Source organism: Nicotiana sylvestris, chromosome 5, assembly GCF_000393655.2.
Source record: "Nicotiana sylvestris chromosome 5, ASM39365v2, whole genome shotgun sequence".
In the NCBI taxonomy this organism is placed as follows: Eukaryota; Viridiplantae; Streptophyta; class Magnoliopsida; order Solanales; family Solanaceae; genus Nicotiana; species Nicotiana sylvestris.
Genome location: NC_091061.1, coordinates 126,460,382 through 126,488,016, shown reverse-complemented (window position 1 = coordinate 126,488,016; position 27,635 = coordinate 126,460,382). Strand labels below are relative to the sequence as shown.

The 27,635-nt window shown below is 33.3% G+C and overlaps 1 protein-coding gene, 1 long non-coding RNA gene and 1 other non-coding gene across 3 annotated transcripts; 1 reads left to right on the top strand and 2 right to left on the bottom strand.

Moving 5' to 3' along the window:
- Nucleotides 1–3,554: 3,554 nt before the first annotated feature.
- On the bottom strand, nt 3,555–4,599 carry LOC104234919 (uncharacterized). Its single transcript, XR_713089.2, has 2 exons — nt 4,465–4,599; nt 3,555–3,865 (listed from the first exon to the last, which is right to left on the bottom strand). It is a non-coding gene; the product is annotated as an uncharacterized lncRNA (long non-coding RNA).
- Nucleotides 4,600–18,485: 13,886 nt separating this feature from the next.
- Nucleotides 18,486–20,921, bottom strand: LOC138869282 (uncharacterized). Its single transcript, XM_070146888.1, has 5 exons — nt 20,514–20,921; nt 20,088–20,327; nt 19,878–19,989; nt 19,472–19,801; nt 18,486–19,381 (listed from the first exon to the last, which is right to left on the bottom strand). Exons 1-5 carry the CDS (start codon nt 20,919–20,921, stop codon nt 18,486–18,488), a joined length of 1,986 nt encoding a protein of 661 aa, XP_070002989.1.
- LOC138869933 (small nucleolar RNA R71) lies at nt 20,254–20,360 on the top strand. Its single transcript, XR_011400168.1, has one exon. It is a non-coding gene; the product is annotated as a small nucleolar RNA R71 (small nucleolar RNA).
- Nucleotides 20,922–27,635: the final 6,714 nt, after the last annotated feature.

Genomic DNA, 27,635 nt, shown 5'->3' with positions numbered 1-27,635 from the left:
CTATTAATTTCAAGTGAGTAATAAATTTACGCGTTGACTTTAGGTCTTCCTCCATATCGGATAAATTTAATGTAAGCTCACTAGGTGAAATACTAGTAATTGATATCGTGTACTTACTCTTCATCTGAGTATACATGTTGGATCAATGGAACTAGAGCTATTAATTATGATGTTCACTTGACTTAAATTAACAGTATACTCTCCATATGAGTTGCGTCTGTTTTAATTATAGGAGTGAATAATCTAGCATTACATATGTATGTTGCATGAGTAGTTCTTTTCCCATCGAAATTGCTATTTAAGATGCATGACATATATGTGTGGTGTGTTTAAAATTTTTGTACTAAAAGGTTATATACAATTGACTGAAAATAATAGTATACTCTCCATCTGAGTTGGTTCTATTTATTTTGGATTGTATAATTCTTGCATTATATAATATACTTTGCATGAATGATTCTTTCCCATCAAAATTTATTATTCAAGATGCATGTATGTATATAAATATTGAATGCAGTCTGAATTTTAATATTCAGTGTTTTGACTTATTATGATCTATTTAATGTTTTTATCTCAACTCTACGATGATTTTATGCAATTTGTCGTATTACTTATTAAAATTTTCTTTTAGTGATAAGACATTAATTTAAAGGATGCAATATATGTACTTTTTGTTAGAAGGAATTGAATTCAGTTTCTGGGTAAAATAAGAGGTGGATATTTATTTTATTTTTCAAATAACTCTTGAGTTATTGAGCTTGATAAACATTTTATCTCTTGTAGTACATGAATGCATGACCTTGTTATTGTATATTGATGTCTCTCCTGAACAGAACAATATTAGTCTACCTCATAAGAGAATATGTTCTTCAAAATTGAGTAAAATTTATCTATGCACTTTTGTCTAAGTTATATTAATCTGGATAGGATTTCAAGTTGGTCAAGGATGGACCTTAAGGTTCATTGAAAGTAGAGGCACTATCAACTTGTGGATCCTGTTTGGAAGGAAATTTGACTAAAGGTTGTTTCCCTTCCAAAGAAAATAAAGCAAGTGATAAATTAGAATGAGTCCCTTCTGATTTGTATGGTTAAATGAACATACTGGTAAGAGATAGTTTTGAGTATTTTTGTGACGTTCATAAATGATTACTCAAAATATTAATATATTTATTTGATGCACCGTAAGTCTTAATGAATTAAGTAATTCAAGATTTTAAGACTTGAAACGGAGAAGCACCAAGGAAATATATTAAGTTACTGCAATTTGATTGTAGTAGTGAGCACCTCTCTAAAGAGTTCTTTTGTTACTTATCAGAATAAAGGATTACATCTCAATTGACTACACCGTAAACTCCATAATAGAGTGGTGTAGTAGAAAGAAGAAATAAGTCTTTTTTGGACATGGATAGATTAATGACGTGTTATTCAGATTTGCCTTATTTGTTTTTGGAATATTTCTTGGAAACTGCAAATTACATTCTGAATTTTGTTCCTTCTAAGTTAGCACCTGGGACATCTATAGAACAGTGGACTGATGTAAGCTCAGTCTGTGGCATGTTCAGATATAGGATTGTCCTGCAAATATGCTGAAAGAGAAAGCGGATATGTAAGTTGGAACTAAGAATGAATAGGTGCATGTTTAGTGAATATCCAAGAAAACGAATGTAGTTTTATTTTATTTTCCTAAAGAAAATAAGGCAATTGTTAAAACAAATGCATTTTTCTAGATAAGGACTGTTTAATAAAACATGTTCCTAGAAGTAAACTATTTTTACATGAACTGGGCAAAGAAATAACTAGATGCTCAAGAACATCAAAACCTACACGTCGGAATTGACGTTCCATTGCATTTAAGTAGTGGGAGAACGTTAATAGACATGATATGCCTTTATCGAGTGGGAGTAATGTTTGAACAGTGAACACTATAGTAGAAGTCACTAATATTTCAATCTCGTAAGGTAATGAAGGTAATATTAGTAGTACTTCATCGTATTGGGAGAATGCTAAAGAAAAACATAATTCGGTGCATACTCTTGGGATAGTTTTGGTAACAGGATCCCTAAAGAGTTTAATACCAAACTAGATAGTTACGACAAAGCACTACTGGACAAATATTGCATCAAATATAACTTGGCAAGATTCTTTAACAAAACCTTATTTGGTGAAGACTTTTAATAGTCATGTAAAAGAATGCTTGAGAAAGTTGTAGATGCATGATTATGAGTCTAAGTGTGAGTATTGGGGCATATACTATTAACCATGCATTTGGATATAGTATATTCTAATAATTGTCATGGTTAAAAGTCTAAGTGGGAGATTGTTGGGATATATACTATTAATCATGGGTTTGGTTTAGATATAATATTTATTATGAAACAATTGTCTATTCAGTTTTAATAAACTTTTAAATAGATCATATATTAGTTTGTATCCTTTACTTATATACTAGATGATTTAGTGCATAGAATTTAGCTTATACACGAAAGATTAAATCATCGGTTCTTATAAGTATAAAGCTTGAGTTCACAATCTAATGATGGAATTGGACAAACCATCAGGAATGATTGTAGCACAAGATTAAATATAATTTATCTTGATTATGGGAATGGTTTAATTTCAACTTCTTGTGCAAGTATATTTTGTATGTATTGAACGGACCAAGTAGAGATAAGTATTTTATACTGACTTAATAAAATAAACTCTCTAGCCATTAAATGTACTTATACTCTTAATCTTGATATAATTATTATTAGTTTTGTACATTATTATTATTATTTTGATTTATTAAAGGGTGAGATTCTTTCGTGGGTCAATATGCCTGGTACATTGGATAATAATAATAATGTACATTGACGAAATAATAATTAGTTGATGGAATCCATGTCTTGGTTTAGAGATTGATGATACACCTTTATGAAAGGTTATAAGTTTTCATGTGTAAACCGACCGATGAATTTTATATCCGACACATGAAATAAGTTAAACGAAAGTCTAAAGAAAATAATCAATAACTTAAATCGTGAGTAATTTAATTTAATTAATTAGTATCTGAATCTTAACATGGGGAATTAAATAAGATTTAATGGATGAATTTCGAAATTGAATAAGGAGTGCAATTACGAACTTTTAGTGGAGTAATTCGTAATTAATTATGGTGGATATTAATTTCGAAAATTACAAATTAATTCCATAATTGAAAACCTTGTTAATTAAGTTATGTGGTCCCTACTGTGCCTAAATAATAGGAAATAAAGGAATCTTTTTTCTGGTGGAAAAGAAAACCCAACAGGTTTTGGAAAAGGATTTTAACCTTTAAAACATGTGCTATAAATACATAAGGTTTTCCACCTAGAGGAAGAGCACATGGTGGCCGAATTTCAGCCCCTTTTCCTTAGAAAATTTTGCCCACACGAAATTGCTATTTTCGGGTATTATTTGAGTAACACAATAGAAGACCGTGGAACGTTCGAAAACCGTGATCGTGCGGGTGGTGGAGAATTCATTGAGTTGCTGTGGAATTGAAAGCTCACGTGATAAAGGAGCTTTGTTCACGCTTCAAGAGGTAACCCGTAAAATTCCGTTTATGCTAATTGTCTAGATTACATGTGATTTTGATACTGGAATTGTTTTCGCGGCTTATTATAATCCATCACTCACCTTCTTGACCATGACTTCAATGCTATTAAATAACTGTATTTATACTATTTTTTACCATGCTTTCATCCTACAACAACACATCTCTTCCGTACATTAATCTTTTGCTCTTCAGTATCATAATGCTATTCAAAACTGTGCAAGAATCAACATGTTATTGAATCAATTTCTGGACCCATTCACCTTATTCTCTTGCCAAATTAACTTCGAACTGCAATAAAAACATGGGGATCATAAGTGCCTTTCCTTATATCTAACTTCAATTAAAACAAAGCTAGATTGCTATATTGCAATAGAAACATACGTGGAAGCAACTGAATATTTTTTTCGAAAAGTAAGCAAATGAATTTTATTTCAAAAGCTAATAAAAAAGTTGTTTTAGGCATATTATCAAATACTTTAGCTACATCAGTATGCAGGAGTGCTTCAACAGAGCATGTACCTATTCGGAGATTTTTCAAGAGGCATTTGAACAAATAATCAAATGCATGTACAAAATTCACAATGAAACTTACAGTAAGACAAAAAAGAAAAACAAATATGTATCCGCCATAAACAAATACAAAATAATACACTTAATTGAACAAAAAGGAGGAGAAGAAGAAGAAGAAAAAAGCACAAATCCATAGAGAACCTCAAAGCAGAATGAAGATTCCTAAGTCAGTAATCGCTCAGAATATTAAAATTAAAGTTTCACATGCTCACCAATTTATGTCGCAATTGAAACAAAGACCAAAGACAACGAAGAATATAGTTGAAAACTTTCGGCAGAAATTTATATCCAAAGAATAGGAACTCATATGTACCCACCAAATTATGCTTACACCAATAGAAATGGGCTAAGACCTCGGAAAATCCAACCAACACTCAACGTAGTTAGCTTGAATTTTGGAGAACCGGAGAGAAAAATAGGAGACGGACATGGAAGAACACCACCGACTACTAAATTCGTAATCCTCAGAGAAAAAAAGGTTTAGTATCTATGTTTATTTATATGATAAACGTGTTTTACCGGGAGGAGAACAACACACGTGTTCTTACACTTGTGTTGTACGTGTTTCTATGGAGAGACGAATGTACCATCTTACCCCTGAATGTATTAACAATTTCAAGAATATCTTGAAAGTACAATTTCTTTTTGTAGAGTGTTCGTCCCTTCTTAGCCATTTATCTATATCTATATCTATATTTATTTATCACGAAGGTCTTATCAAAATGTCGTTCGCCTTTTTTATCCTTAGTAAATACATTATATGTTGAATAAAATTGTAATTATAATAACTATTTTTTTATTTTGGGAGAAAAAATAACATTGCCGTGTACTTGCTTAGAGTTTATAATTGTTTGGGATTCTTTTGTTTTTGTTTCCTTTAGCTTTAGGATTCTTAAAATTCTTTTTTTAAAATTATGGTATTTTTTTTTCGTTGTCCCCTTTTGTGTTGGTCTACCGTCTATTGTCCCTTTTGTGTCCGTTTAGAATTCAATTTACATTGTCTCTTTGGTGTAGGTTTAGGATTCAATTTAGTCTCAATTTACTGATTGGTGGTGGAATGTAGTTGTTCAAGGTAAAGTGGAAGCAAAGAAGGCGGCTTACCTGCGGTTAGTAGGGAGCACTGACGAGGAGGAGAAAAGAGCGAACAGTCAAAGGTATAAGGTAGCTAGGAAGGAGGCGAAGATGGCAGTGACGGAGGCTAAGACGACAGCTTTTGCTCGTCTCTATAAAGAACTAAGGAACAAAGGTGGGGAGAAGAAGTTATTCCGACTCGCTAAGGCGAGAGAGAGGACAACTCGGGATCTGGACCAAGTGAGGTGCATAAAAGATGACGACGACAAAGTTTTGATGGGAGATAACCAGATAAAGAGAAGGTGGCAGACCTACTTTCATAAACTTCTAAGTGAAGAAGGGGATCAAGATATTATACTTGGGGAATTGAGGAATGCCAACAGTCACCATGAATTAAGTAATTGTAGGGACATTGAGATCGATGAAGTCATAGAGGCAATGCGTAAGATGAGAAGGGGAAGAGCTACCGGGCCAGACGAAATTCCGGTTGAACTGTGGAGGTGTGTGAGTAGAGCAGGCTTGGAATGGCTTACTGCATTGTTTAATGTTATATTCAAGACTAATAGGATATCTGAAGAGTGGAGATGGAGTACAATGGTTCCGTTGTATAAGAATAAAGGTGATGTCCAGAGCTGTAACAACTATAGGGGTATCAAATTACTAAGTCATACCATGAAAGTTTGGGAGAGAGTGGTAGAAATGAGAGTGCGAAGGACAGTGTCTATTTCAGACAACCAGTTCGGGTTCATGCCGGGGCGATCTACCACAGAAGCTATCCACCTTATTATGAGGATGGTGGAGCAGTACAGGGATAGGAAGAAGGATCTCCACATGGTGTTTATTGATCTGGAGAAAGCATACGATAAGGTTCCTAAGGAGGTCTTATGGAGCTGCTTAGAGGATAAAGGGGTCTCGGTTGACTATATTAGGGTGATTAAAGACATGTATGCTGGAGCTAAGACTCGGGTTAGGACAGTAGGAGGCGACTCTGAACACTTTCCAGTTGTTACGGGGTTGCACCAAGGGTCTGCGCTCAGCCCATTCCTATTTGCCCTGGTGATGGATGCACTGACTCATCATATTCAAGGGGAGGTGCCATGGTGCATGCTATTTGCTGATGACATTATTCTAATTGACGAGACACGAGGCGGCGTCAACGAGAGGCTAGAGATTTGGAGACATGCTCTTGAGTCTAAAGGTTTCAAGTTGAGCAGGACGAAGACGGAATACCTCGAGTGCAAATTTGGAGTTGAGCCGACGGAAGCGGGAGTTGAAGTGAGGCTTGACTCTCAAGTCATTCCCAAGAGGGGTAGTTTCAAGTACCTTGGATCGGTTATTCAGGGGATCGGGGAGATTGACGAGGATGTCACACACCGTATAGGGGTGGGGTGGATGAAGTGGAGGTTAGCGTCGGGAGTCTTGTGTGACAAGAAAGTGCCACCGTTACTAAAAGGTAAGTTTTATAGAGCAGTGGTTAGGCCTGCCATGTTATATGGAACTGAATGTTGGCCGGTAAAGAACTCACACATCCAGAAGATGAAAGTAGCAGAGATGAGGATGTTGAGGTGGATGTGCGGGCATACAAGGATGGATAAGATTAGGAATGAAGATATTCGAGAGAAGGTGGGCGTGGCCCCCATGGAGGACAAGATGCGGGAAGTAAGACTCAGATGGTTCGGGCACATTCAGAGGAGGAGCACTGATGCACCGGTGAGGAGGTGTGAGCGACTGGCTGTAGTGGGCACGCGGAGAGGTAGAGGGCGACCTAAGAAGTATTGGGGAGAGGTGATCAGACAGGACATGGCGCGACTTAGGATTACTGAGGACATGGCCCTTGACAGGGAATTATGGAGGTCGAGCATTAAGGTTGTAGGTTAGGGGAAACTTGTGAATATTTCTACAGCACAATAGAGTGAGACTAGCCAGTTAGGAGTTAGACTAAGAATGTCATTGGTCGTCTATTGATGCAGGGCTTTACCTGCTAGTTGTACTATACCAACCATCTATTTCGTATTTCGTATTCTGTATTTCATATCTCTTATATTGCTGGTATTTTATTATGCATTTTTATGGTACTAATATATCGGCTCCTGTTGCTTTTTTGAGCCGAGGGTCTCCTGGAAACAGCCTCTCTACCCTTCGGGGTAGGGGTAAGGTCTGCGTACATATTACCCTCCCCAGACCCCACTTGTGAGATTATACTGGGTCGTTGTTGTTATTGTTGTTGTTATTGATCGTAGGTTTAGGATTTTTAAATTACCAGTCAATACTTTGTGTCTTCACTTTGTTTAGGTTTTAGATTCACTTTAGGTTTCTAGAATTTTAGAACCAAACAGTCTAGAATTAGGAGAAGCTAGCACTTTTTTTTAATATAAGTAGTCCTTATTCTATATTCTTTATCATAAGATGTTTATAATATCGATGTCTGCATAAGAAAGTTTTTTTGTGATTTGATATAAATTTTTTACCCTATACTATTTTGTTGAAGTTTTATAATAATGGTTGTTCGTGCAAGTCAATATTTTTAAGATTTTCTCCTTTATTTTATTCCAATTTGCCGTTATAAATAGCTACTACATGATTGTTCCTAAAATCTTCTCCTTTTGATATACAATATTTTTTTATATAGAATTGTTGCATGATAATTTACTTTGCCTTAAAAACAAAGTGATTTTGTTCTTTAGTGTCTAAACATATATTTGTCCGTGCATTGTTGATAATTGATAAACAACTCTACTCGAAAGTTTGTCAATTGTAATTTTATTTATAATGTCTCATATATGATTATTGGTTAGTGTCTCATATCTGATCACTGGCATAAAATTGACTCATTTATGAATGTTGTGCAGGTTATTTGGCTAGGTGTATTCATCACGTAAAATTGGTTTGGCATTCTAACTCATATCAATTAATATTTTATTAATTTAAAATTATTTTCACTCTATAGATAGTTTTAATTACTAATTGTTATGTCAGCTCAAGTAATTCATATTTTGTAAGGAAAAATTAAACTTGATTACCTCTTTTAATTGACTATATTATACATATCATAATTTTAAAATTTTGTTATTAAAGAAGCTCTTGGCAATTGGTGTCCTTGCACCTAACCAAAATTTTGATAGTTTTTATTAGTTCAAGTAAACAATTCTCCTTATCGATCTCATAAATAATATTGTATACAATCTCTTTATTATGGTGTAATTTATTATGTTCTGAAAGTTATATAGCTTTACTGCAGTTCAACTATGATTTTCCTTTTACTCTTTGAGCTTTGAGATTGAGGTATTCCGTAATATTGAATTACATAAACTATATGCTAATTTAACTGCTTTAGTTTTGTATGATATTTATGATACTATTGGAAAGTTGGTTTTACTATACGTAAAAATTATGCCTGATAAATGAGATGTGTTCTTGCATATATGTCATAAAAAGCATATTAATCCTTAACTTTGAGGTGTGTTTTTGTATGTCATAAAAAGCATATCAATCCTCAAATTTAATAGTAACGCATTCTGGTTGGATTAAAATACATTACTGCATTAGCAATCTTTATTATTGGTCCAAGTATCTAAATCTTCTTTTAAATAAATTTTTTTATATATTTTGATTGACTTTGATGACTTTACTGCCTTTTTCGTATTAAACCACTTGTGTGCATTTGATTTCATATACTCACAATGGTAACTGAAATTGAATTTGCGAATGAATGTGTGCTACTTAACACTTTGAGCAAATTTGATTCTTAAAGGGTAATAAAAGTCTTACTTATTCATTATGGAGTAGTTAAAGAATTTAAAAATGCAACAAATCGAAGGCCTTAGGTAGATTCTGACATTTCTATATGAGGAGGTAATATTATTTTCATTTTTGTATTATATTCAATATTTTTCGAATTATACTTAGTCCTGATATTGAATTATAATAAAACTCCTTAAAGGGTCAAGCTATATTTTTCACTGATCAAGTTAATATGTGAAAGTAACATTTAGAATAAGGCAATATCCGTTACATCATGAACTTACCGCATAAATGATCGTAATCTCTAATTTTTAATTAGTGTACAAAAAATTTTAAGATTGTGTTTCATAATAATACTATAGTCAAAAAATGCAACAATCAATTTTTCACTGATAGCTTTTTCAAACAGTTTCGTTTCGTTCGAAGAGGTAGTCAAACCAATGGAACAATATTTGGTAATTTCTTCATATTTCATTAATTAATCTTACATTATGAATAATATTCTATTCGTATTTGCTATATAATTCTTAGTAGTAATTATTTACATTATTAGCAAAATAGAAGCAACAATTATCAGTTTTATATTTTATAATTTTTTCACTAACTTTTATTTTATAACTTAAATATAAATTTTAAAATAATATTATGTAATCTTTTATAAATAAATAAAATCTTTCAGTCGGCACATATCCTGAAACTAGTATATAGTATAGTAGTAAAGTAATAGTAATGTGTGTATGTGTTAATTTGAAGAGATTTCACTTTACTTCACGTTATTTTTACAATAATGGTAAAATTTGATTAGTTTTAGGCTTCAGCGGATCTGTGCTGAAGGCTGAAGCTACTGTTTAATCTCCTATGTCGCGTTTCATCCTATCCTTTTGAATGCATACTTAAATGATATGATAGGTAAATCCCCAAGGACAGGTTCTTCCTTTCAACTTGGAGCTAAATGTCTAAAGGCCATTCAACTTTGTTATTATGACAAGAATCAAATTGTGGTTGATATTAACTAGTGTCAACTGTTATAATCCTTCCATATACATTAAGATAGTAATCATCTTGAATTGTTCGCCAAAACAATGTCATTTTTGCCAACATTTTAAAAACAACACAAATTATATATTTAAAAAGTTTCATTCGATTCACGGTTAGATTAAATATTAAAAGTTTTATTAGATAAATTTTAAAAGATACATGTAAATTATAACGTTCTATTTTATTACTTGAATACTAAGAGGCATTTTAGAAGAAAAAAAAAGTTACTTTAGAAAATTTAATACTTCATTAAACTCTAACAATATTAAATAGAGAAACTACCTAGTTTGGCCTGTCAAACATGTTACAAATATTAGCTAATTCATAAGATACTGTCAATATTAGCCAAATGCTACTAATATTAGCCTAATTAATTATTTGTGTTATAAAACAATAAAAGAAGCAGAGTATTAATGTAGATAAAAGTAGAGAGAATTTTTTTATTGATTTGAATGAATTACATTGGAATAAATCCCTCTCTTCGTAAGGAAGTAAAAAGTTCTAATATCTCTCTAAAAGATAAATATTTACCATAAATAAAATACTATTTATAATAATTTATATGTTTCTCCCTCTTTTTAGTCATCTTTATTAGTTATATAATAGTCACCGGTAATCTTTAAAATGTACTCTAATTATTCTTCCAGTTGTGCGGCAGTGAGGGCACGACCGTTTCTTGGTCGTAATGAACACAAACGAAAGAAAAATTAACCGGAAAAGGGTCAAACCTGCCTCTAGATTATTAGAGTTGGTACAATAATACCCTCCGTTCACCTATTTTGCAAAAATTACCCTCACCGTTATCTTTTCGGCTCAAGACTGCCCTTACGACTAACAACCCTATTAGGTAAAAAAAAACTTAATTAATTTCCACGTGTCATCGTCTCATTGGCCTAACTTAAAACTCACCTAAATTAAAATAACGAAAAAGGGTCAAACCTACCCCTAGACTATTGAAGTTGGTACAATAATACCCCCGTCTCAAAAAATCTCTACCCCCTCCACCCCTCTCTAGCGTGTGTGCGTTCATATTCTTCTTCTTCTTCTCATCCTTTTTTTTTGACCTTGCACTCTATTTGAATAATCACTACAAACATCATTAATGTTTTATTTTCAAACACCCAAAACTTTTAGTCACAAATACTTTACGTCATACAACTTTTACCCGAATATATGAACACTAACAGAGTGTCAATGGTGATGGTCATTGAACATTTTGCAATATTTTTCGTTGTATATTTCCTGACAACTCCGTATCCAATTTCGATTATACCAGAGTTTTATTTGGTCTCTGCTCGAACCTCGACTTTTTTCTTCTACATTAGCTCACCATAGTCTGAACATCCGATCATGTCCATAAATTAAGCTATTGTACGAGGATGCTCTTCAAGTAATATCAACACCGCTAATTTTAAAAAAGGGACGGTTAAATCAAGAGGAATATTTGGATCCTATGCCTGAGAATATGAGAGAATACGACTTATTGGAGAATGTGACTGTAATAAATACTTGATTGAGCTAATTGTATGAAACAGTGAAGTGCAGTAAGAAAAATTGATATGAATGGTATTTCTATGATGGAAAAAAATAGGAGTATTGATGTGTACAAGAAATAGGAAGAGGAAGGTGATTAACTATAAGAGAGTTTTGTTTGCTTAGGGAAAAAATGGGTGTATGAGAGTTCTACATGCTGGAATATTTTTGAAAATAAAGAGGAGAAAGAAACAGAAGATGGAGAGGAAGAAGGATAGGCTAGGAAAAAGTATTTTTATTTATGGGTCTTAGAATGTGGGTGGTTTGTTTTAATTTAGGTGAGTTTTAAGTTAGACCAATTGGACGATGACATGTGAAAATTAATTAAGTTTTTTTTAACCTAACAGGGTTATTAGTCGTAAGGGCAGTCTTGACCCGAAAAGATAACGGTGAAGGTAATTTTTGCAAAATAGGTGGACGGGGATATTATTGTACCAACTCCAATAGTCTAGGGACAATTTTGACCCTATATAGCAACGTCGAACACAAACGAAAGAAAAATTAAAACATATAGCAACGTAAAATAGACCTTTTTTAACCCATAATATTATAACTTATGTACTTGATTATTTCAAGAACCAAACCATTTAAAAGGAACTGATCGAAGACCCTATATTTTTATAATTATGATTCTGATTAAATTTGACTAACGAGAAAGAGAGGAAAATAATATCAAATGGCCACTGACTTCTGCTTGTGGACATATAGATATACTCCACTAGAAAAACTTTCAAAAATAATTTAAATTTCTTGTTAAATAAGAATTTGTTTCGATTGAGTATTTTTGGAATAGATTGGCTACATCTTAAAGCTTAAAGAGTTTGAATTTCAATTTTGGAAAAAATTGGTAGAGATTTGAGGGGGACATTTGCATCTATACCCGCTTTTTGTGTCACATTTTAACTTGTGCTCACTTTGCAAAAAAAAATTACAAGCGTACCCGCTTTTTCGCATAACTTCAGCATATGGGGCTGAAGTAGCAAAGGCAATCACGCAAAACTTCAGCATTCTAGTAGCCGAGCCTGAAGTTCAGCTCTAGAGCTGAAGTTTTTATTTTGTAACTGTCGAAATTCAGCTCTAGAGATGAAGTTTTTGTTTGTAACTGGCGAACTTCAGCTCTAGAGCTGAAGTTTTTGTTTGTAAGCTTCAGCTCTAAAGCTGAAGTTTTTGTTTGTAAGCTTCAGCTCTAGAGCTGAAATTTTTGTTTGTAACAAGCAAGTTTTTGTTTGTAAGCTTCAGCTCTAGATCTAATGTTTTTGTTTTGTAACTGTCGAACTTCAGCTCTAGAGCTGAAGTTTTTGTTTGTAACTGGCGAACTTCAGCTCTAGAGCTGAAGTTTTTGTTTGTAAGTTTCAGCTCTAGAGCTGAAGTTTTTGTTTTGTAACTGTCGAACTTCAGCTCTAGAGCTAAAGTTTTTGTTTGTAAGCTTCAGCTCTAGATCTAAAGTTTTTGTTTTGTAACTGTCGAACTTCAGCTCTAGAGCTGAAGTTTTTGTTTGTAACTGGCGAATTTCAGCTCTAGAGCTGAAGTTTTTTCTGGAAAGTCGGCTTTTTATGTTATCGTCTGCTTTAAATGCAGCAACCTCATTTCGTCTAACTCACACTCAGCTTTGCTCAGACATTTTTATTGCTAAGCAACTGATATTCAAAAATACATTATACAGTTCTATTATACATTCAGACAACACAGGTTTTTCTTTTTCTGAACACAGAAACATCTAATTCACATATACAAGGTTAGCTTTCTACTTGCTTCAATTATGCTTCTGGCTATAGCAATAAGTTTCTCCACAAATTATGTTGGAAAAATCCCAAGTACTAGAGGCTCTTTCTGAAAATGATTATTAATTTCTTGAAAACGAAATCCTAGATAAAAACGTTGTGTGAATACAGGTAATATACATAGCTAACAGATTTCTTGCAGAAAAGGGAGAAGGAGAAGTTAAGAAGAGGCGGATATGACTTTAAGGAGGAGAAGGAGGAGGAGAAATGGGCTGAAGTTGTTTAAAAAGTGGGTACAAGTTAAAAGTTTTAAAAAAAATTGGTGTAGGCTAAATGGGGGCGACCAAATAGGGCGCCCCGTGCAATTTTTACGATTTGAGGTGGTTTGAATTGAAAAGTGAATCTTACACAAATATCCAAATAAGTCCCAACTTACTGACGAGGCCAATGTGTATTGGAATTTCCTGCTCGTACTCTGTCAAATTCTAATATAGTTTAAGATATCATTCCACAGAGACTGGATAATCTATGCTACAGACTTATAATAATTTAACTACTATTTGAGAGGATCAAATTGATGAAAAGTGAGTGAGGTTTAAAACTTGTTAATTACTTAAACAAAATAAAATATTTTTGAAAGATTTATAATTTAAAAAGGAGTTGGGAATCATTGAATTCACTTGATAATATTACTATAACAAAATCTTAATTTCTACATTTATTTCTCTAACGAGTAATTGCTTATCTCTAATACAATCATATTTTGCTCACTAAGAAATAACCAATTAATAACACTCCGTGAGAATTATGTTAATTAATCAATTTAAGACTAGTGACGTTTAAACCGAAATAATTTTCTTGCTTGAATTGTGCTAAAAGAAAGTAAAAACTTCGTGAGAATATTTTTACCAAGGATCAATAATCTTGCCTACAACAATTCCTCCGTGAGAATTAAAACTGAGGCAAGCAAGATTACTGACTTGAAATAATAGTTTACTGAAAAATTACTTTCACACTACTATTTTATTCATCAGTTATTATATATTAATTTTGCTCTGCGAGAATTACAAAATTAATATATGAATAACTTAGAGATAAAATATGTAGATGTGATGATAGAGTAGTTAAAAACCATTATTTCAGCACAATATGAAATGTAAATAAAAAGTTTCAAGCCAAGAATATAAAAACTGAGATAGTATTATAAAATATATCAAGCTTCATCAACTATCCCAACGAAAAGAGATTACTCCATTATGGAGTAAGAAAAACTGAAAAAGATATTTAGAAGACTAGAAATATTTAAAAGACTAAGGAAATATTTTTCCTACAAGGAAAGAAGACCAAGATTAGTTCTTGTCTTACCAAGATTTTATCTCCTTATACAAAGATAGTGTGCTATTTATAGGAAAAGTTGAGTAGTTTTTGTCATGTTCCACTTTAGCGAATGTGAAATCCATGTATGCGAAGTAACATTTGTGTCCGTAGATTCTATATATGCAACTATGGCACTTGTACTTCACTTTTGACTTCATGAGTTAGTCTTGCAAATGTAGCTTCCATGTATGCAAAGTGACCTTTGTGTAGGTACATTCAATATATGCAAATATGGCACTTGTGCTTCACTCTTGACTTCATGAGTTAGTATTGCATATGTAGGTTCCATGTGTGCGAATGTGACCTTTGCAAATATAGATTCCACGCATGCACCTATGACTCTTTTGCTTCCATTCTTGCCTTCATGACTTAGACTTGCAAATATAGGTTCCATGTATGCGAATGCGACCTTTGCGTATATAGATTCCACATATGCAACTATACTCCTTTTCATCTTTAATTATCTCTTTTCATAAACCCATATGTATATTCCACATTTGAGTATATGACGATAATGTGTGCAACTGTGGCTTTGCTTCATTCTCTTTTCTTTTTCATAATTTCTTTTTCCTACAAGAATTGTTAGAAAATATGCGAGGATAGGATATTATTATTCATATTTTATCTTAAAAACTTATTTTTTACATATAAAATTACATGAATAATTTATATCCATCAAATACCCCCATACTTAAACTTTTGCTCGTCCTCGAGGAAAAAGATTACTTTAAAAATATATGTTCCAAAATCCATGAATATTGTAGGATAGAAAATTTATACAAAATAAATATCCTCCAACATGGTCTATGCAATTAACCTTTTTAAATTCACCAAATATTTTACCTTATTTCTGAATTCTGCTTTAATCAACAAGAACTTGCAATCTTCTTCCCATGAATCTTTCAAAATTGATAGATTTATGATCACTTATTCAGTTAATATCATACTCTTGTCCATAGACTTGCTCCTTATGTTTTTCTCCACTAATATAGGTTCAACACTGATTTTTAGAATCTTTCTAGGACTTTTCTTGGCTTGTAATGTTAGGCTTCAGGCTAGTAGGATAAGGATATTTTTAGAGTGACTTCTTTTCCCCAGCTTGGAGCAAACATTTCTTGGTGCTCGATATTTCCTCCCTTTGATAGCACTTTTTTTTTTGGTTTTGTCTCTTTTTTTTTAATCTCAAATATCTTATATTCACGTAAAAAAGAATTTCTTCTTCCATCCTTTTTTTAAAATATATACACCATTTTCTGCTCATTTTTAGTTGGAAGATCTCATGACCATATATGTATATATATAATTACTCCTTTTTATTCTTTTTCTTCTTCTTTATAAGAGATCAAGGTGTTGAAAAAATGGGATAAAGTCTCAAATAAGGGTTCTAATGGAATATTTATATGTATTTGGTTAGAAAATAAGAAGGCTAGAAAATGGTAAATCAAAGAAAGCCTAATTTTATTTTTCAAAAATCAGTGTCACCTATTATTTCGCCTTGAGAAATATTTAGAGCAAGTTCTCGCCAAGTTTATTGATTGTACCTGTTTTTCGATCATAATTGTTCTCAATTCCAATGATTTCCGGAGATAAAGATGCTTGCTCCTCTCTTCACAAAATCAAAATCATAGATATGGAATTTACATGGTGAAGATGAAAAGAATTAATCATTGGACATATAGTAAAGACTTTATTTTGTTAATTAAAAACCTACAAATAGGATAGAGGAGAGAAAAATAATTACATAAAAAGATACAAAGAAAATAGAAATTTATATAAACATATATATCTATTAATTAGATTCATATATAACATATACTAGAAATGCATCAGAATATATCCCCTCCACACGTGAACTGTTTCATCTTCCTAGATAAAACACATGATAAGAGATCTACATATATAAGTATTAATTTAAGGAAAAGAAAAAAATTAATACTAATGTATATAAAATAAAATAAAAAAACTTTTTGGCTTTCAAATTTACAATCACAGAAGAATGCTTGAAAGAAACTGTGACTACATATGTTCTATGTATAATAGACTGACTAATTTAAGACTTAATCAGTCATTTGGTCCTGGTTTAAATATAAACCAAAAATTACCTGAGCCAGTATTCGACTTGAAACATTAAATGGTTGACCAACCAGTTACTTAGGCATACCGATCACCATGGAGTTGCTACTGTGTATGTGACTCTGTTTTTGTAGAGGACTTCATGAAATGCCTGGTTGTACAGTAACCTGGATATTGACCAGATTAATTGGTTAAACATTTAATTATTAAATCTATGTTAGACTTATAAGACTCCATTGCTTCACCCTCAATGGCTACGGGTATGTTACTATAGTTCTGAGTTTAACGTCGCCAGCTCGACTTATTACCTGTGGAATTCATCAGTCTATCAAAGTGACCGATGAATGTTGCTCAAAATGTCCTCAAAAGTACAATTTTAGTCTTTGACCATTTACCTTAAACTTGTCGCCTCCATTGTTCTGTTTGATTTCAATTGCACCATATAGAGTAACATTTGTTACATTGTAAGGACCTGTCCACCTTGATTTTAATTTTCCTGGAAATAGCCTGAGTCGATTATTGTAAAGAAGCACTTGATCTCCAATTTTAAAACTTTTTATTCGGATCAAATTGTCATGCCATTTTTTTATTTTTTATTTAAAAAATTTTGCATTTTCATAGGCCTCCAACCTCATTTCTTCGAACTCATTAACCTGAAAAAATCTATTTTTACCAGCAGAGGCTAATTCAAAGTTTAATATTTTTAGTGCCCAAAAAGCTTTGTGTTCTAATTCAACTGGCATATGACAAGCTTTCCCAAAGACCAATCTATATGGGGATGTTCCAATTGGCATTTTGAACGTCGTTCGGTATGCCCATAATGCATCATCTAACTTTAAAGCCCAGTCTTTTCTTGAAATTCCAACCATTTTTTCAAGAATTCTTTTTAACTTACGGTTGGAAACTTCAACTTGTCCTTGAGTTTGAGCATGATATGATGTTCCTATTTTATGAGTCACACCATATTTTGTAAGTAACGCAGAAAATTATCTATTCATAAAATGAGTCCCTTGGTCACTAATAATGACTCGTGGTGTGCCAAATCTAGAAAAAATATTTCTTTTTGAGAATATTGCACATAGTTCGAGCATCATTTTTCCTTGTGGGGATGACTTCAACCTATCTTGACACATAATCTACAGCCACAAGGATATACTCAAAAGAATGAGAGGAAGGAAAAAGACCCATAATATCTATTTTCGAAACATCAAATATTTCACATACCTGTATTGATTGCAATGACATCTCATCTTTTTTAGTGATGTTACCTGTTCTCTGACACCTGTCACATTGTGCAACATATGCTCGGGCATCTTTAAAGAGAGTCGGCCAGAAAAATCCAACTTCCAAAACTTTAAAGGCTATTCGATTTGCTGCATAATGATCTCCAATTGCTCCATCATGACACTGATATAAAATTTTGTTCATCTCTTCTTCAGGAACACATCTTCTAATGATATTATCTGCCGCCAAAAGCTTTACGATCTCCTTTTTACTACTTCCTACATTGCTGGATTCAATCTCCTTTGGGGCTGGACTATTGGCCTGTAGCTATCCTCCATGAGAATTCTGTGCGTACAAACATCTGGATTAATCTCTTTGATATCTTCTATAGTCCATCCCAAGGCTTTTTTGTGTGCTTTTAACACTTCAATCAGTTTTTCTTCTTGTCCAGCAGTAAGAGAAGATGAAATAATTACTGAAAATAATTCTTCCTCAAGATAAATATATTTTAAATGAGATGGGGGAACTTTGAGTTCAATTTTTGGTTGAACTTGTTCTGGTTACATCTCCTCCTCTTCAAAATCTTTTTCTAGTATTTCGGCTTCTCTTCTGATGATAGGATCATCATCTTGTATGGTGCCATATTTGGCCAAATATCTTTCCATTGAGTTTGGAATCAATTGATCATCTTTGAATTCATCTGTAAGATAATCAAGCATGTCAATCGAAAAATATGAAGATGATGTCTCATCTCCAGAAAATCTTAATATCTTTTGCATATCAAAAATAACTCTTTCTTCATCAACTCTCAAAATAAGTTGTCCTTGATGGACATCTATAATTGCTCTACTCGTGGCAAGAAATGGTCTACCTAAAATAATTGGTTCATCGGGACATTCCTTCATTTCAAGTACTATAAAATCTACAGGGAAAACAAACTTATCTACTCTTACGAGCACATTTTTAATTATTTCCTTAGGTTTCTTAGTACTTTGATCTGCAAACTGAAGAGAAACACCTATGTCTTTCATTTCAGCAAGATTTAATTTTCTAAAGATAGAAAATGGTATCAATTTAATTGAAGCTCCAGAATCACAAAGTGCTTTTTCAAAATATACTCCTCCCAAAGTGTATGGAATTGTAAAACTACCTTGATCGCCAAGTTTTTGTGGTAGCTTATTTTGAAGTATAGCACTGCATTTTTCAGTAAGCATCACCACAGAAATTTCTTCTAATTTCCTTTTACTTGACAAAATTAGGAATTTGACATAAGAAGGTATTTGCAACAAAGTATCAGTGAAAGGAATATTAATATGGATTTGTTTTAAAATCTCCAAAAACTTTGAAAATTGATTATCAAGATTTTTTCTTTTTAGTTTTTGTGGAAAAGGAATTGTCACAGGGAAATGAGTCAATTTTTCAATATTATTTTCTTCTTTTTTCTTGACTTCTTTCTCTTTAGATAGTTCAGAGGGTATTTCAACATTCTTATCCTTGTTTACCGGTTATTCTGACTTGTCTGCATATGGTTCATCAAGCTCCTTACCTGATCGTAAGGCGATGGCCTTAAGATGCTCCTTTGGATTTTTCTCTGTATTGCTTGGAAAGGGACCCTGAATCTTTTCTGACACAAGAGTTGCCAATTGACGTAATTGCATTTCCAGATTTTTGAGGGCTGAACACTGGCTTTCCATCTTTTCATTAGTGACCTTAATGTACTTATACAAAAGGTCATCAAGACTTGAATGAGCTTGTTGAGGCCTTTGCTGATATGGCCCTGCTTGTTGATAAGGTCTATAGTTTGGTTGCCCACGGTTCTGATTTTGGTATCCCGACAGACCTTGTACTTGTTGCTTCTGGATGCTTTGAGAGTTTTCTGCACCATTTGGATTGCTCTATTGAAATCCTGGATGCTTTTGTTCCATTGGACCCAAAAGGGTACAGTTTATAACCGACAGAATGGTCTTGTTCGTCATTATGATTGTTTGCTTGACATTCATGGTTCAGATGGTTTCCTCCACACATGACACAAGTCTCAGATTGGCTTGGTTGTTTTGTATTCACCTGAAAAGATTCAAACTTTTGTGCCAAAGAAACAATTTGTTGTGTTAGTGTATTTAAAGCATCAACCTGATTTACCGTAGCAGCCTTTTGATGATTACACGTTCAGATGGCCATTGGATGACATTCTCAGAAATCTCGTTCAACAATTGCAATGCTTCCTCCGTGGTCTTTCCCATTACAGAACCTCCTGCAGCTGCATCAATTACATTTCTAGCAGAGGGTTTTAACCCATGATAAAAAATATACAGTTGCATGTGTTCAGGAATGTCATGGTGTGGACATTTTCTTAATATTACTTTTAATCTTTCCCAAGCTTGATAAACTGACTCAGTGTCAATCTGCAAGAAATTAGAGATTTCTTGTCTTAACTTTGTAGTTTTAGTAGGGAAAAATATTTATTTAATTTTTTTTGAGTCATTTGGTCTCATGTGGTAATGGAACCTTGTGGCAAACTTCGCAACCATGTCTTGGCATCTCCTTTTAAAGAAACAAAATAGCCTTAATTTGATAGCTTGAGGAGGTACTCCATTATATTTAGTTATTTCAACAAGTTCCAGAAAGTCACTTAAATGGCTGTGTGGATCTTCACTTGTGTCTCCAGTGAAGATGCAAGACTGTTGAATCGTTTGAATCAGGTCAGTCCTGATTTCAAAGTTGTTAGCTGCCACTTGAGGTTTTCTGATACTAGATTCACAGTTGAAGCGGTCAGGTCTAGCATAATCCCTTAGGATTCTGTTTGCTGGCCTTGGTTCTACTTCATCAAACTCATCCTCCACATGGACTGGTGGTTGAATGTCTTCTACTTCTTGATTCTCCATTCCTTCACGAGTTATGCTTTGAGAAGATGATGTTTCTATTTTCCTGCACAATCGAATAGATTTTTCAATTTCTGGATTGTAACTAGCCAACTTTTTTATAGAAGAGCGGGTCATAAACTACCCAAAATTTTAAATGAGAAGAAAAAAATAAAAATAAATTAACACTAGTTTCTAAAGTAGTACTAGTAGTTAATAAATTAACTAAAAAATTCAAAGATAACAAAAATAGTTTTTTAAAAAAAAAGGTAAGATAATATATATTCAGTATAAGTAAAGGTAGTACTAGTAAATAATAGTAACTAGAAATAAAGTTAGAATATTATTTGTAGGTAAAATTACTAGCAATATTATACTAAATATACTAAAGAAAAACTAATGATAGAAGTAGTAGGTGGAAGTACTTAATAGTAGATAGCGAAAATACTTATAATAATAATAATAATAGTAATAAATTCTCAAATTAGTAACAAAATATTTAATCTCAAGTAGATGTATGCTAATCCCCGGCAACGACGCCAAAAATTTGGCAAGGCCAATATGTATTGGAATTTCCTGCTCGTACTCTGTCAAATTCTAATATAGTTTAAGATATCATCCCACAGAGACTGGATAATCTATGCTACAGACTTGTAATATTTTAGCTACTATTTGAGAGAATCAAATTGATGAAAAGTGAGTGAGGTTTAAAACTTGTTAATTACTTAAACAAAACAAAATATTTTTGGAAGATTTATAATTTAAAAAGGAGTTGGGAATCATTAAATTCACTTGATAATATTACTATAATAAAATCTTAATTTCTACGTTTATTTCTCTAACGAATAATTGCTTATTTCTAATACAATTATATTTTGCTCACTAAGAAATAACCAATTAATAATACTCCGTGAGAATTATGTTCATTAATCAATTTAAGACTAGTGACGTTTAAACCGAAATAATTTTCTTGCTTGAATTGTGCTAAAAGAAAGTAAAAAATTCGTGAAAATATTTTTACCAAGGATCAATAATCTTGCCTACAACAATTCCTCCGCGAGAATTAAAACTGAGGCAAGCAAGATTACTGACTTGAAATAATAGTTTACTGAAAAATTACTTTCACACTACTATTTTATTCATCAGTTATTATATATTAATTTTGCTTCGCGAGAATTACAAAATTAATATATGAATAACTTCGAAATAAAATATGTAAATGTGATGATAGAGTAATTAAAAACCATTATTTCAGCACAATATGAAATGTAAATAAAAAGTTTCAAGCCAAGAATATAAAAACTGAGATAGTATTATAAAATATATCAAGCTTCATCAACTATCCCAATGCTCTAACTATGGAATGTCTACATCAACAGAAAAGGTAAAAGGGCTGTCACTACAAGATAGAATGTTAAGGGACTCCTCGGTCTGCGGACGTAGCAGATATACCTCGAAGTCTCTGGAGCAGTCCCCTCACCTTAAGGGTGATAGGATTGAGTCGCAGTACCTGGATCTGTACATGAAAAACATACGCAGAAAGGGCATGAGTACACCACAGCGGTACTCAGTAAGTGCCAAGCCTAAACTCGGTCGGGTAGTGACGAGGAAGGTCAGGGCCCTACTGGGATAAAATAAAAATATAAGGTATGACAGTATAAGATAAGCAATATAGTTGAAAGCCAACAATAAGAATTTAATACCGGAAAATGAGAAATTCAATAACTGAAACAGAGGCAAAAACAATCACAAGGAAATAACCGGGGATCTTTTGGTATCCCGAGGATCTCTCGGTATCCTTAATATATGCTAGGGATCTCTTGGTATCCCGAGGATCTCTCGGTATCCTCAATATATGCTAGGGATCTCTTGGTATCCCGAGGATCTCTTAGTATCCTCAATATACGTTCTAGGGATCTCTTGGTATCCCGAGGATCTCTTAGTATCCTCAATATACGTTCTAGGGATCTCTCGGTATCCCGAGGATCTCTTGGTATCCTCAATATCCGTGCTAGGGATCTCTCGGTATCCCACACCTCAGCTCAAATCATAAATACGTGCAGGAAATCTCTCGGGATGTCGTCTAGTAGTCCCAAAGTAAAACACGCAGCAACAACACAAGGAATACTCATTTAAGCTCAATTTTATACCAAGTAAACAAATAATTCTAAACTAACATGCTTCACATAATAAAATCAAGGCAGGTTAAGCAAGTAAGCAATTAAGTCAACTAAACATGCTTTTCTAGGCTAATAACAGGCTTAAATTGCAAGTAGTATAAGACAGGAAAAAGGAACACAATTAAAATTACTTAAAGAAAACTAGATTTTCAACAATTAGCTCAAGTATGCACTCGTCACCTCACGTACAAGGCACTTCAATTATCAAATATACCAAATCCTAAGGGGAGGGTCCCCCCACAAGGTTAGGTAAGACACTTACCTCGAACTAGCTCAAATCAATCCAAAACCACGCTCTTGCCACGAGTACTCGACTCCAAATGGCCCAAATCTATTCAATTCAATTTTATAATGTAAATAACACTTCAAGTAACTGATTCTACAAGGAAATTCTAAGCTAATACGCGAAATTAGGTAAAATGACCAAAATGCCCCTCGGGCCCACATATCGGAATCTGGTAAAATTTACATTTCCATAATCCTTACACTTCTACGAGTTCATTCATACCAAAAGTATGAAAATCGAACCTCAATTGGTCCCTCAAATCATCACTCAAAGGCCTCTAATTAGTCAAGCCCTAACCCCCAAACTACCACTGATTTTTCATTAATGTTACATGCTTATAATTTTAAAAATCACTCCAATAACAAGTTTAGGGACCAAAAAATCTTACCTCCTCAAAGTTCCCTTGAATTCCCTCTCAAAAAATGCTCCCCAAGCTTCTTCCCGTTTGAAAAGAGGTAAGAAAATGGCTAAATTTCGCGAAGGCAAGTATTTATATGTTTCTGCCCAGCGATTACCGCATCTGCGGTCAAGGGAGCGCACCTGCGGTCCCGCACCTACAAAAGAATGCATCGCAGGTGCGAAAAGTCACTTAACGGGTTGGGTTCGCATCTGCGGTCGCTTGGCCGTATCTGCGACACCGCATTTGCAAAAACCCAACCGCACCTGCGGATCTTGGAGCCCTGGGCCAATTTCGCTTCTGCAGCCTCATAGCCGCTTCTGCGGCGCCGCACCTTTGGTTCCACACTCACAGTTGCGGTTATGACAGAAAACCAGCAGCTGAAGCTGCAACTCCAAACTCCAAAATCCTTCCGTCAACCATCCAAAATCATCCCGAGGCCCCAGGATCTCAACCAAAGGCACCAACAAGTCTAATACCACTGTCCAAACTTATACCAGTCCTTAAAATACCTAAAACAACATCTAAATGACGAATCAACCACGGATTCAAGCCTAAAAATTCCAAGACTCTAAAAATATGCTTTCGATCAAAAAGTCTATCAAACCTTATCCGAATGACCTGAAATTTTGCACACACGTCATATTCAACACTACGGAGCTACTCCAACTTTTGAAATTCTATTCTGACCCTTGAATCAAAATCTCACTATCGAACCGGAAACTTCAAAAATTCGACTTTCAGCATTTCAAGCCTAAATTAGCTACAGACCTCCAAAACACAATCCGATCACGCTCCTAAACCCGAAATCACCCAACGGAGCTAACAGAACCATCGGAATTCCATTCCGAGGCTGTCTTCACACTGTTCCGACTACGGTCAAATTTCCTAAACTTAAGCTCTCATTTAGGGACTAAGTGTCCCAAAACTCTTCAAAACTCAAAACTGAACATTCCGACAAATCAAAATAGCAGAAATAATCACAGGGAAAGCAGTTAATAGGGGATCAGGGCGTTAATTCTTAAGACGACCGGCCGGGTCGTCACACTAAGATATTATACTTTCTCATGTTCGGCGAAAAACTTAATATCTATTCTCATGGGTGGAGTTGTTATCACTAGTACCCAAAGGTAAAACTCTTTTTCTAGTTAAGAACCTCCACTACTAATGTAGATTTATCAAGGATAATTTCACATGGTATATCAAGTAGATTTTAATGACTCAAATAAATAGACCATTTTGTGGATCCTACTTATTAATCATAATGCTCAATCCATGAATAGACACAATTTTACATGTACAAATTTATTAAGAATTTTTCATGAGTTCAAATAAACAAATCACTTTAGTGGTAATTATTTATTACTCACAAAATTCTCAATTTACGAGTGAAGATACATGTATGTCATAAAATTATTTTATGGAAGATTATGGACCACAGCTTAAAAGCCATGCCAATAATATAAAACTCATACAAAATATCATCATATTTCACTTAATTACAACCTCCAACCAGAGAACAAAATATTTCATCGAAAATCCAAGACTAGTAATCACGCAGGGCATGAAAGCATAAACTAAAATTTGAGAAATTTTTTATGCACAAATATGCCAAACGCTCCAATCATTAGTCATCCAGGATATCAAATAGAGGATTTCACTTTTTTACAAAATAATTATATCATCACACAATATCAATTATACCTTGTAAGACCTAGTCAATAAAATCCTATACCTTTATTATTAAATTTAATTCAACAACATGTCTATTTACTAATAGCCAATGTGTAAACCTATTATATCACCTGTATTTAATCATGGAGACCATGGGTAGTCACCCCATCACCATTGAATTAAAAACAAATTAAAATTATTAAAAAATAATTTCCCAAAAATAGAAAAATGTACAAAACACAGTGCAAACAACCTCAAAATGCCGAAAACCACCATGATTCACTGCTAAATCAGTGAGTTTTTCTCACCACGTCGTTTCCAATGGACCCAACAAATTTCAGCTCAATCGGAGTCCGTCAAGTTCGCTGACCTCCGAAAATATCGGCAATTCGGTCAAAATCAGGTTTTGCATTTTTCTAGGGTTTACCCCAAAAATTCAGATAATCTCAATCAAATATCAATAAAAAAACCCGATATCTCATGATTACAAGAATAATCCAAAATTTTGCACAGTTAATTCACAAAACAGCAGTGGAGTTTTTCAGAAAATAATATATACATGTAATTCAAAAACGCACATAAACACGATATTCTTGTTTCATGAGAAACCTTAGTTATATAATTAGATGTGAGTGGGCTATGATACCAATTGATGGATTATAATAAGAAGCGGAAGCAATCCCAGTATCAAAATCACATGTAATCTAGACAACTAGCATAAACGGAATTTCACAGGTTACCTCTTGAAGCGTGAACAAAGATCCTTTATCACGTGAGCTTTCAATTCCACAACAACTCAATGAATTCTCCACCACCCGCACGATCACGGTCTCCGAACGTTCCACGGTCTTCTACTGTGTTACCCAAATAATACCCGAAAATAGCAATTTCGTGTGGGAAAAATTTTCTAAGGAAAAGGGGCTGAAATTCGGCCACCATGTGCTCTTCCTCTAGGTGGAAAACCTTATGTATTTATAACACAAGTTTTAAGGGTTAAACCCTTTTCCAAAACCTGTTGGGTTTTTTTTCCACCAGAAAAAGGATTCCTTTATTTCCTATTATTTAGGCACAGTAGGGACCACATAACTTAATTAACAAGGTTTCCAATTATGGAATTAATTTGTAATTTTCGAAATTAATATCCACCATAATTAATTACGAATTATTCCACTAAAAATTCGTAATTGCACTGCTTATTCAATTTCGAAATTCATCCATTAAATCTTATTTAACTCCTCATGTTAAGATTTAGATACTAATCAATTAAATTAAATTACTGACGATTTAATTTATTGATTATTTCCTTTATACTTTCGCTTAACTTATTTCATGTGTCAGATACAAAATCCATCGGTCAGGTTTACACATGAAAACTTATAAGCTTTCATAAAGGTATATCATCAATCTCTAAACCGAGACATGGATTACATCAACTAACTATTATTTTGCCAATGTACATTATTATTATCCAATTTACCAGGTATATTGACCCACGAAAGAATCTCGCCTTTTAATAAATCAAAATAATAATAATGGACACAACTAATAATAATTATATCAAGATTAAGAGTATAAGTACATTTAATGGCTAAAGAGTTTATTTTATTAAGTTAGCATAAAATACTTATCTCTACTTGGTCCGTTTAATACATACAAAATTTAATAGCACAAGAAGTTGGAATTAAACCATTCCCATAATCAAGATAAATTATATTTAATCTTGTGCTACAATCATTCCTGATGGTTTGTCCAATTCCATCATTAGATTGTGAACTCAAACTTTATACTTATAAGAACCGATGATTTAATCTTCCGTGTATAAGCTAAACTCTATACACTAAATCATCTACTATATAAGCAAAGGACATAGACTAATATATGATCTGTTTAAAATTTTATTAAAACTACATAAACAATTGTTTCATAATAAATACTATATTTAAACCAAACCCATATTTAATAGTATATATCCGACAGAGAGAACTTTACAGCTTGACTTCTCTCTTGAATTAGTCTTCTAGCTATGAACACAAGCATGTAGCACAATTATTATCATATTTATCAGAATTAAAAGTTCGATCTCAAAATTCTAAAATATTACATAAATTAGGAAGAGAGAGTTCTAAAAGCTGACACAACTATCGGAAAAAAGAAGAAGAAGAGCAACACTCAGATAATACCATCCAAGAAACATTTAGAAGTCTCACAAACATAAGAAGAAAGTTAACTTGAATAATTGAGGTGGTATACCTGCCAACTTGAATATTTGAGGCTGTATACCTGCAGAGGCGGATCTAGAGTTTGATGATTATGAG